This window comes from Pristiophorus japonicus, chromosome 2, assembly GCF_044704955.1.
Source record: "Pristiophorus japonicus isolate sPriJap1 chromosome 2, sPriJap1.hap1, whole genome shotgun sequence".
NCBI classification, from domain to species: Eukaryota; Metazoa; Chordata; class Chondrichthyes; family Pristiophoridae; genus Pristiophorus; species Pristiophorus japonicus.
The window spans coordinates 126,570,780-126,583,323 of NC_091978.1; the positions used below are offsets into that span (position 1 = coordinate 126,570,780).

Consider the following 12,544-nt stretch of genomic DNA (forward strand, 5'->3'; position numbering starts at 1 on the left):
GAGCAAATGCATGCTTCGGAACTAAAGATTGTCGATGGTGTCTGAAACTTCTACTTTCACATGACAATAGTGACTACACTCCAAAAGTACTTCATTGGCTATAAAGCGCTTTGAGACGTCCGGTGGTCGTGAAAAGCGCTATATAAAATCCAAGTCTTTCTTTCTTTATTTTAATAAATTGTCTATTTGACAGGTGCGAGAGATGTTGAAGATGAGGGATTCAAACGGTGCTCGGATGTTGACATTAATAACAGAGCAGTTTATGGCTGACCCCCGTCTTTCTCTGTGGAGGCAACAAGGAACGGCAATGACTGACAAGTATAGGCAGCTCTGGGATGAACTGGGTAAATAAGAGTTCTGTGGAAAGAAAGTTGTTGTTTAAATGGGAAAAGGGATTGCAAAGTGAAAATCATCATGTTTTCTGCCATATTGGAAAACATGATGATTAATATCCTGATCGGTAAAATTTAGGCCTTTTGGAGACCAAAGTGAAAATCTTTGTTCTGTCCCGAAGAACTAAGACAGCATTAAGTTTTACATTAACCACCTGATTTTCTTGGGTTGCTGTCAGAATCTTTGTATCTTTCACTGTCTATTGTCCACAAAGTGGGCTCTACATTCAGAATGCTGACTCTAAAGGGAAGCAGTAACACTGTAGAATGATTGTTTCTGCATTTATGCTATTTTTTGAATAAAACCAAGCTGGTTACATTCAAATATTTACAGCTGAAATTGTACTTTTATCCTCATGGGGTTAAATGTGCAAATTTGCTTAAATATGATTATTTCAAAAGTTTTCTCTACCTTTTTAACAAATCAGCTTGTTGAAAAGCACTGCGCAATGATTGTTGTGAATATCAGAAAAAATGTGACCTGGGAATATGGTCTGGGGTTTTATGACAAGTTATGAGATTTTTTAAAAATGGATTTATTTGTTATATTGCAGAGTAGAAGTGTCACTTTATACAGAGATATGCTGCCTTGAGTGAAAGCTCTCAGGAAGAGATGAAAAGAAAATTCTGTAAAGAGCAAATGTTTCAGGTGTAAACCCCTCATCACAAAGATTCTCGAGAACTTGGGATCATCATCGGGTCTGAATTATGTTTCTAATCTAGAGATGTCTTTTTGTTTGCAGACTTTTTTTTGTAATCAGTGTTCTGATGCAATGTGTGTCATGTACAAAAACTTGAAGCAGCAGTTCTTTCAATCACTATAAAATCTTTTATTAGATTTACTTAGGAGGCCCATCGGCAAATCAGCAGCCTGATATTCATGCTCTTGCTTCTCTTGGTTAATCTCAATTTAGAGTGGAATTGAGGATCCAAGGAGTACAGCACAGATTCACCAGAATGATCCTTGGGTTTAAAGGATTCAATTATGAGGACAGATTGCACAAACTTGGTTTGTATTTCCTTTAGTTCAGAAGGTTGAGGGGTGAACTAATTGAGATATTTTAAATGATTAAGGGATTAGATTGGGTATATTTGGTGGGGGGAAATCAAGAACAAGGAGGCATAATAAAATTTAGATCTTGGCTATTTAAGAGTGAAATCAGGAAGTATTTTTTCACACACAGGGTAGTGGAAAAATGAAACTGTCTTCCCCAAAGGGATGTGGTTTTTGGGTCAATTGAAATGTTCATGACTGAGATAGATGGATATTAAGTAAGGGTATCCAAGGATATGACCACTGGTGAATAAATGGAGTTGGGGCACAGATCAGCCATGTTCTAATTGAATGGCAGAGCAGGCTTGAGAGGCTCAATGACCTACTCCTATTCCTAGCTGCTAATGGATAGAGGGAAGAAGAACTTACTAGTGTTGCCCTTGCTTTGTATTTCATCCCTTACCAGCTGATTACCAAAATGGCATGCTTGAATGAGATAAAATGAAGATTAAAGTAGTTAGCCTCCACTGAAGTACTATTTCCTTAAAACTTTTTTAAACCAAAAGTGCCTTAATTCCTTGGTAAATCCCTAGTTATCTGTGTCCTGTACCGTTCAAACATGGTGATCGTATTTTTTTTCTCTGTTTCTGCAGATTTAGGAGCCAAAATTGCCCTTGGGGCGGATAATTTGGATTAACTGAAAATTTAGCACCCATAAAGATGGGGTGGGCAATGGAGCGATATTCGGGACTTTTTTTTGAGAAGCCTCCCGACTCGCTCGGACACTGTTGGAGGCGGCAGCAGGGCGGAACGGAGTCAGGGGCGGGTAGATGGCAGGCCATGTCATTTAGCGCCACGCAGAGCACGTCAGCGCGGTGTTAATGACGTCAGCGCAACACGGCCATGCTGCGTCACGCTGACGCGTTGCAACCTCCCTCCTCTTCTTAAAGGGGAGGGACGCTGTAAGTACTACGTTGTGTCCACTAGGCCACCAGAGAGGGCTTCAGCCGGGCCAGCGGTCTGGCACCCAAGAGAAGGTGCCGGGTTGCCTTTTGGCAGCCTGGCCGAACCAGTGGCTGCTATTGTCTAGCCGACTCAGGAGTAGGCCAACATTTAAAACAAAATGGCGGCCCTGGTGGTACGCCTCCCACCTTCCCACATCTCCCTCCCCAAAGGGTGGCCGCAGCGCCCAGCCACAGCCAGCTTCACACCCCGCAACATAATAAGAGACATAGTAAGGTCTGCAAAGCTGTCGGGGGCATCGACCAGCGCCAACCACAGTCCCGTAGGGCAATTCACCTCGTGGGGCGCAAAGGGGGTTGGCGCCAGGTGGTATAAGGGGTTAACAGGGCGGGAAAGACATGGCGCGGCAGAAACCCATTTCCGCCACCACCAGCCCGGGGACAATTGACGGCAGGTCGCACCCCCTGCCTGCCCCCAGATGGAAAGGCCGTACCACTCCACGGGCCTTAAAAGAAAAAAAGGCAATTTCGGCCCCAAATTCTTTTTCCATCTATCCATGTGTTATGGTTCACGATTTCTTGTCCATTTTTCAAAAAGGATTTGGAAATAAAGTTCATTTGGTTTTTAAAGCAAAGTGTATTTACACAAATTTAGGGGAAAAAGGCACTTAGCCAAGAGATGTTAAAATATTAATGAGCTAGCTTCGATGTGGTTTTCCCATTGGCTGCAAATAATCACTTTATTAGCGTATCTCAGCATTCAATAAATACCGCGCACCCTTTCTATTGGTAAGTCACTGTTCCTTTCTGAGTGTGAACAGAGGGGGATTTTTTAAAAAGACAGGTCTAGAGACACATCTAGAAACAAAGCACCAAGAGCAAGTTCAAAGGAGAATGCATGAGGTTAGTTTGAAGTTATTCTGTTTTGTCAAGCAATATGTCCACTGATGTGGGAAGTGTACTGTGCTCATTATTTTGTATTGTTACACAAAGGCAAATTACTATTGGAACGGAGTGAGTCTCAATGCGAGGAGTATTCGGAATAAGGTAGATGAATTAAATGTGCAGATAGCAGTTAACAGATATGATGTGGTTGGCATCACGGAGACATGGCTCCAGGGTGACCAAGGCTGGGAACTCAACATTGAAGAGCATTCAACATTTAGGAAGGATAGACAGAAAGGAAAAGGAGGCGGGGTGGCGTTGCTGGTTAAAGCGGAAATTAATGCAATTGTAAGGAAAGACATTAGCTTGGATGATGTGGAATCGGTATGGGTGGAGCTACGGAATACCAAAGGGCAGAAAACGTTAGTGGGAGTTTTGTACAGACCTCCAAACAGTAGTAGTGACGTTGGGGAGGGCATCAAACAGGAAATTAGGCATGCATGCAATAAAGGTGAAGCAGTTATCATGGGTGACTTTAATATGCATATAGATTGGGCTAACCAAACTGGAAACAATACGGTGGAGGAGGATTTCCTGGAGTGGATAAGGGATGGTTTTCTCGACCAATATGTCGAGGAACCAACTGTGGGGAGGCCATCTAAGACTGGGTGTTGTGCAATGAGAGGATTAATTAGCAATCTCATTGTGCGAGGCCTCTTGGGGAAGAGTGACCATAATATGGTGGAATTCTACATTCGGATGGAGAATGAAACAGTTAATTCAGAGACCATGGTCCAGAACTTAAAGAAGGGTAACTTTGAAGGTATGAGGCGTGAATTGGCTAGGATAGATTGGCGAATGATACTTAAGGGGTTGACAGTGGATGGGCAATGGCAGACATTGAGAGACCGCATGGATGAACTACAACAATTATACATCCCTGTCTGGCGTAAAAATAAAAAAGGGTCTAGGAAGAAGGAGGAACTGAGGGAAATCCTTATGAGTTGAGAAATTGTGTTGGGGAAATTGATGGGATTGAAGGCCGATAAATCCCCAGGGCCTGATGGTCTACATCCCAGAGTATTTAAGGAGGTGGCCTTGGAAATAGCGGATGCATTGACAGTCATTTTCCAACATTCCATAGACTCTGGCTATCCTCCACTCCATAGGAACTGATCCAATGTAACCCCACTTTTTAAAAAAGGAGGGAGAGAGAAAACAGGGAATAGACCGGTCAGCCTGGCATCGGTAGTGGGTAAAATGATGGAATCAATTATTAAGGATGTCATAGCAGCGCATTTGGAAAGAGGTGACATGATGGGTCCAAGTCAGCATGGATTTGTGAAAGGGAAATCATGCTTGACAAATCTTCTGGAATTTTTTGAGGATGTTTCCAGTAGAGTGGACAAGGGAAAACCAGTTGATGTGGTGTATTTGAACTTTCAGAAGGCTTTCGACAAGGTCCCACACAGATTAATGTGCAAAGTTAAAGCACATGGGATTGGGGGTATTGATCTGACATGGATTGAGAACTGGTTGGCAGACAGGAAGCAAAGAGTAGAAGTAAATGGGTACTTTTCAGAATGGCAGGCAGTGACTAGTGGGGTACCACAAGGTTCTGTGCTGGGGCACCAGCTGTTTACATTGTACATTAATGATTTAGACGAGGGGATTAAATGTAGTATCTCAATTTGCGGATGGCACTAAGTTGGGCGGCAGTGTGAGCTGCGAGGACGCTGCTGTGAGGCTGCAGAGTGACTTGGATAGGTTAGGTGAGTGGGCAAATGCATGGCAGATGAAGTATAATGTGGATAAATGTGAGGTTATCCACTTTGGTGGTAAAAACAGAGAGACGGACTATTATCTGAATGGTGACAGATTAGGAAAAGGGGAGGTGCAACGAGACCTGGGTGTCATGGTACATCAGTCATTTGAAGGTTGGCATGCAGGTACAGCAGGTGGTTAAGTAAGCAAATGGCATGTTGGCCTTCATAGCGAGGGGATTTGAGTACAGGGGCAGGGAGGTGTTACTACAGTTGTACAGGGCCTTGGTGAGGCCACACCTGGAGTATTGTGTACAGTTTTGGTCTCCTAACTTGAGGAAGAACACTCTTGCTATTGAAGGAGTGCAGCGAAGGTTCACCAGACTGATTCCTGGGATAGCGGGACTGACCTATCAAAAAAGATTGGATCAACTGGGCTTGTATTCACTAGAGTTCAGAAGAGTGAGAGGGGATCGCATAAAAACGTTTAAAATTCTGACGGTTTTAGACAGGTTAGATACAGGAAGAATGTTCCCAATGTTGGGGAAGTCCAGAACCAGGGGTCACAGTCTAAGGATAAAGGGTAAGCCATTTAGGACCGAGATGAGGAGAAACTTCTTCACCAGAGAGTGGTGAACCTGTGGAATTCTCTACCACAGGAAGTTGTTGAGGCCAATTCACTAAATATATTCAAAAAGGAGTTGGATGTAGTCCTTACTACTAGGGAGATCAAGGGGTATGGAGAGAAAGCTGGAATGGGATACTGAAGTTGCATGTTCAGCCATGAACTCATTGAATGGTGGTGCAGGCTCGAAGGGCCGAATGGCCTACTCCTGCACCTATGTTCTATGTTTCTATGATTATAATGATTGCTCTATATGTTCATTGAAATGAAGCAGCTTAATGATTCATTTTGGCACTGTCTTCCCAAGTGTTTTCTTGGTTTGTCTTCAAAGAGATTAAAGCAGCGCATTGTGAAAGACACTGATCACAAGGGGATTACTATTATTACCAGGGTTGCGCTATCACATGGTTAGATAACAAAAGAAATAGGAGCAGGAGTCGGCCCCTGGAGCCTGCTCCGCCATTTAATAAGATCATGGCTGATCCGATCTTGGGCTCAGCTCCACTTCCCTGCCCGCTCTCCATAACCCTTCACTCCCTTATCGTCCCTTATCCAGTCTCCACAGCTTTCTAGGGCAGAGAATTCCACAGAATTAGAACCCTGAGAAGAAATTCTTCCTCATCTCAGAACAGTCTGCTTACCGGAGTGATTAGCACTGTTGCATCTGAGAGAATATCTAAGGCAAGGACCTAAACTTGTAACACTACCTTTGACTAAGAGGAGGGAAGCAATTGCTTAATAATTCTTGCATTTATATAGTGTTCATGTTGAAGTTTCTTGAGGCTTTGTGCAATTACTTGAAGTGCTGTAACTCGTCTTCCAGCTCGAGGCTATTTTGTGGGATCTTGCTGGCAGGATGGTTGCCACATAACACTAAATATTTTTAGGTGGCTTTGATTTTTGAGGGAAGGACGTTGGTCAGGACACTCAGAACTTCCTGCTTTTGGTTATTGGATCTTTAAGATGCACCTGAGCAGGCAGATTGAGCCTTGGTTTAAAGTCTCATCTAAAAGGCAACATAAACATTTAAAGACCATTGAAGCAGATTCCTCAATTGAGGAACCAGCTCCAAGGCATTGAACAGACACGAAGCAACATGGTGGAGGGTAAGGTCCATTGCATTGCAAAAATTAAAATACTCAAGTAGAATTTATTTTTCTAGCTTTTGAGGTTTGAAAGGTTGGCCGCACCTGATCGAAAAGATGAACAGACTTATTGAGCTATTATTCCTTGACCAGTTTCATCTACTGTTTTCACTGTATTGCTCCTTTACAGTTCTGGAAAACTATTTGATATCTGAATTCCATTGGCACTGACTTGCTAGTCAGATGATTCTTGGTCATGTATAAAACTGTTAAGGTGCCCAAGTCTAAATAACTCCTAATAGCATGGGTATCATTCTTAAAAAGTGAAACTCCCACTTGCCAATATGTGTTTCTGTTTCATATTTCCAGTTACCTGCCCTTGGGATGCCTTTGCGGCATCTAGTAAGGTGGGAATGGCTAGCAACCTGTTCACAGCAATCTGCTAATGCTACTGTGTGATTAGTTGCTAGGAGAAGTATGTGAGTAACCCAGGATGGCACCACATTTCAGGTTTTTATTTTTCCCCCTGCCTTGCTGGATGGATGATTGCTGGTGCGATTTGATTGCTGGTGCGATTTGCTTGCTCTATTGTGTGGCACATCACTTTGGAGCTGCAGTGTACTGTGTCCATCCAGTGGCAAACAATCTCCCCAGCATTCTGAATTCCCCATTGTAGTAGTAAATGGCAGCAATATTAGTAAACTTTTGAATTGCCATCTTCATATTTAAATGACACACAAGTATGAATTGTGTAACACATACAAAGCATTTTACTGATCACTCTTAAAGTAACAGACTTCTGCTGCTCGCAAAAAAAAGTCAATTTAAAAAAAAAAGATACTTATGGGATTGAATCTGGATGAGGATAGAAGTATATAGTATTGCATAGATAATGAACAGATGGTTCGAAAAGCTGTAAAGTGAGGCATGCATATATGTATTACACACATGGTTCAAGTCAGATTTGTTTTAATGGATGCTGAGTTGTCAGCGTGCTGTTTGCCAGTATTTTAAGGTCTCGCTATCCATTTCTGTTTGGTGGGAAAATTGATATTCCTGCAGGAAAATTGGTAATTCACAAAAGCTTCAATTTTATTACTTTTCTGCTAGAACTGTACAAACTTGGTGCCTAATGCATTAGAAAAAACTTAAAAGACCATAAGTGGGAGGAGGGCTGCAGTTAGGTTATGAAATAATGTAATGCAGTTTTGATTTAGAAGAGGAAAGAAATAACACATTTTGGAAGAAAATGATGCAGCTTTTTCTCTTGGAAACTTTGCAAAGAGTTTCACATACAAGGTTTGCTTTGCATTGCAGTGCCAGTTATGGCAGCAACCAGCACGATCCCACAATTTGCGCGCACAAATATTCCACAAACAATAATGAGATGACTGGTTAATATGTTTTGCCGACCAGACTATTGAGAGTTGCCTTATGGCTAGATAAACCATCTCATCTTAAGGGTGGAGGAGGCACCCAACATCTCTGAGGTGGTTGTTAAATGTTGAGATGACGTCCAGCATGGGCCAGTCTTGTTTCTTCCACAATGCCATTTTATTCGCAGTTCAGACTTGGAGGCCAGCCCTATGTTCTAGTTCAAAGGTACAAAACCTTATTGCTCAGAAAAATGTCTAGCTCTTAACTGAGTAGTACTTTAAATAAAAACATATCAAGGAATAAAAAATACACCACCATACATTAGTTTGAACTGTTAAATTAATAATGCAGGTTTATAAATAGAACAAAGATCCCATTGTACTCTTGGAGTGCAGTTAGTCTAAATCTCAGTAATTTTGTGGAGCTAGGCTGTTGATTTTAATGTGTATTCATACAATGTTTTCATACTTTTAAACATATTTGAGCAATGGAAAACCTCAAACTTATTACAGTACCATTTCTGCTCTCTGCTACACTGAACTTGATGATTTGAGATGCAATTTGTCCCTTTTTATATTTGCTGTATTTAATTTTCAGACCTTTACAGCCTGGCAGATGTATTATTTTTGTTTGAGATTGAGAAGTTGCTAAGAGAACAATGGATTGTTTGTTTCTAAACAATTATATTTCTAAAAATATAAAATGGGTGTTGATTAAGGAAATAGAGTTTAGAACATTGTATTATTCCATGGAATGCAGCTAAGATTCTCAACATTCTGAGCTTGGCAATTGGGGAAGGTACGGAGTGCAGGTGGTCTCTACAATGATTGATGGCTTGTCTCGCCCTCAACTGCTCTTGGGCACCTCCTGGATAGTTACCGTTTAGCATCAGCAAGGTCTGGGAACAGGTCACCCTCTTGGCTGAGGAGTGGTACTTGATATAGAAGAAAGAAAAATAGTAGAGGATATAACTTTAAATCATGAAGCAGTCAGGGATGAAGGGGAGAAGACCTTCATACAATTGACATGTGAAGAGTGCCCAGTAATTGTGTGCAAGAGCATTGCTTTTCCCAGAAGTAAAATGCTACTAGAGTGATTTAATGGCAATTGCAATCTAGTTGTAATGTTTTCGCCTCTATATAATTGTTCTGAGGTCAGTTGGGCAAAATCCTTGAAAGGATGAAGTGGCTATTGACCTTAATCCTGGTGCAAAGAGCATTAAAATCTTCTGGTGTGAATTGAATAGGTTCTTGCCTAGGGTGGTTATATCTGTTGATCCCTTAAAGCTCAGTGCTTTCTGGTCTATAAGGGGTCCATAGATAGCTTGGAAATCAAGTCAACCTTTTCAGTGCCAGCTCAGTGACTTGAGGCTGGATAAGGTTGCTGCTCTGTGACTGACGTTATGATTCTGTGCAATAACAAAAGGTGACACATAGACTGCAGAAGTGAATAGGCTTTCCATGTAAGCAGAATGGCTAGGTTAACTCTGTGCACTACTGACAGGATCACATTGCTTTGAGGCTCTGCTTTGGAATTAAATGCTGAGCACTGCTAGATACCAGGCATTGCAGTGAAGCTGATTTTTTTTGTCAGCAAATGGGATCTGCAAGTTAATTGGTGTTTCTGCAGGCTTCTGGCTGTGAAATGAAATTGGAAGCCCTTTAGCCACATGGAAAAGCAGGACCTGAATACAAATGTCACAAGTCACTGTCAGAAGCCAACTGTGAGACGATTGCTTTCCCACTCTGATGCTAGACCATTATAGATGATTTGAATATGGGGATTACATTTGAGGCAGAACATCCCATTTGCCATTCACTGCCATACTGCAGTTCTGATGTCCTTGTGGCAAGATAAATAAGAGAATCATTAAATCTTATCCTGTTGATACAAATAAACCTCGTGTAGTGGCAGAATAGTGATCTTTCCTGAAGGAACCTCTAGTGAAAGAGTTAAAAGAAAGATGCATTCAAAATTGAACTGCAGAATAACCATTTATTGTTTTAGTGTAGTTCGAATGAATCATTATACTTGTCATTCCTAAAGCCAGCCATAATTGGAGCAGCTACTGTTATCAAAGCTGGGCCGTTTTCATGACAGCCTAATAAAGCTGAAACTGTTAAATTAAATCCCTGATGCTTAATCTGATGAAACCAGTGAGGTAGAAGAATATTAGATGAGTGTCTGCTATTCTTCAGAGTGATGGACCCCCAAACAGCTTGTCACCACACTAAGATTACAATAACAGATTTAATGGCAGACTAACTCTGTCTTAAATATTGGAAACTCCAGCCAAGATCCCATCTTTAGGATATATTGCTGAACACACTCGACTGTTATTTTAACTGTATACCATCTTTGTTTTGTTTGAAGAGTGTTCAGTTCTTTCTATTTTGTGGAGTCACTTGAGAAAAACACTGACAAGACCAAACCATTATTCAGTTCTGTAGGCAAATCTTTGACCTGATTTGAACTACAGGTATTAGTAATCTAGTTCTGTCAATTCTCATCTTTCTTGTGCCAAACAGCCGGTTGATAATTCAGGTAAATTGATTTGATTTCATTTGGCATTATATTTGTTTTGTATGCAATTGTCTCGTCTCCCCTCCCCCCCCCCCCCCCCCCCCCGCCCACCATAACCCCAATGGTTAAAACACTAGCAGAAAATATTTGTGTGCACATGTATATGTATGCTTATGTGAAAAAACATGTAGTGAAGTCTGATAATTTACTTCAACTTGGGTAGTTTTTAATACAGTATGTAGTCTGCTTTCAGCAAATGAAAGGAGTGTAGTTTGGAAAAGGGCAATGATTCCCACTTGCCACCGATAGCACAGGTAATCTATTGCATTAATCAGGCAGCCACTGTAAAATGCATGGGGAGTGATTAAACTATCATACACAATACAATCAGCTTGAAGCAGATGTCAAGACCAATACATCAAAGTTTAATTCAATAATGGAGTGAATTAGGACAAAAAATAAAACATTCGGTTGTCGAAGGACCCTGAGTCCATGGCACATTGCTTCATGACTGGCTTTTCTGTGCTGAGGCTGCATACCCTCAGAGCTTGCCTGCTATACACAATCAAGCTTTGTCTTTGAAGAAATTGAAAATTTATAGTCATCCAGAATAGTGATCAATTGTTCATGGGCAGTGTTTACAGTATTTCAATTGTACCCTTCATGTGGTTATGTGAAATTGGGTATGTTGCCCTGAAACCCTTGTATAATTGATGTCAAAAGAGACACACAAATTTGCAGTCAAAAATTCTAACTGATGTGGCACAAATGTTGGTACTGTAGTAGCCCATGGGCTCCTGAGTAAAAACTCTATTGTTGCAAACTCTTGGGGAACAGCAGTGTAGCTCTTATTCAGTTTGGAGCTTCTCTCTGTCTTATGTGGAGCTTTAATCAAGAATACAGAAGAAGCTCATTAGCAAGTACAAGCCTCTTATAAAAAGATGCCACTGTGTAATGATCAATGCTGATCTTCCGATCCCATATCCTCTCCATCACTATATCCACTTATAACATTGCCCGCCTCCACCCATCATGGCTGATATCCTGCTGAAACCCTTATACCTAGCTTAAATAAGAACATAAGAAATAGGAGCAGAAGTAGGCCACCTGATCCCTCAAGCCTGCTCACCATTTAATAACATCATGGCTGATCTGATTCTGGACTCGGCTCCACTTTCCTGCCTGCTCTCCATAACCCTTTATTCCCATATCGCTCAAAAATTTGTCTATCTCCGCCTTAATGACCCAGCCTTCTCGGTTCTCTGGGGCAGAGAATTCCATAGATTTACAACTGAGAGAAGAAATTCCTCCTCATCTCAGTTTTAAATGGGCTACGAGACAATGTCCCCTAGTTTTAGTTCCCCCTATGAGTGGAAATATCCTCTCAACATCCACCTTGTCTAGCCCCCTCATTATCTTTTATATGTTTCAATAAGATCACCTCTCATTCTTCTGAACTCCAATGTGTATAGGCCCAACCTATCTTCATAAGTCAACCCCCCTCATCTCCGGAATCAACCTAGTGAACCTTCTCTGAACAGCCTCTAATGCAAGTATATCCTTCCTTAAATAAGGAGACCCAAACTGTATGCAGTATTCTCGGTGTGGCCTCACCAATACCCTGTACAGTTGTAGCAGGACTTCTCTGCTTTTATACTCTATCCCCCTTGCAATAAAGGCCAACATTCCATTTGCCTTCCTGATTACTTGCTGTACCTGCATACTAACTTTTTGTGTTTCATGCACAAGGACCCCCAGGTCACTCTGTACTTTGTAATTTTTCTCCATTTTAATTGTGATTTGCTTTTCTATTTTTTTCTGCCAAAGCGGATAACCTCACATTTTTCCACATTATGCTCCATCTGCCAAATTTTTGCCCACTCACCTTAGCCTGTCTATATCCCGTTGCAGATTTTGTGTGTCCTCATAATTTGCTTT

At 41.5% G+C, this 12,544-nt stretch overlaps 1 protein-coding gene across 3 annotated transcripts in view; it reads left to right on the plus strand.

The window, feature by feature from the left end:
- Nucleotides 1-12,544, plus strand: part of LOC139240721 (zinc finger SWIM domain-containing protein 6) — a 244,922-nt gene that overhangs the window by 170,077 nt on the left and 62,301 nt on the right. For all 3 annotated transcript variants that reach the window (XM_070869236.1, XM_070869237.1, XM_070869239.1), the window contains exon 4: nucleotides 194-344. In XM_070869236.1, coding sequence (XP_070725337.1) covers nucleotides 194-344 — 151 coding nt within the window. The remainder of the gene's footprint in view (nucleotides 1-193; nucleotides 345-12,544) is intronic.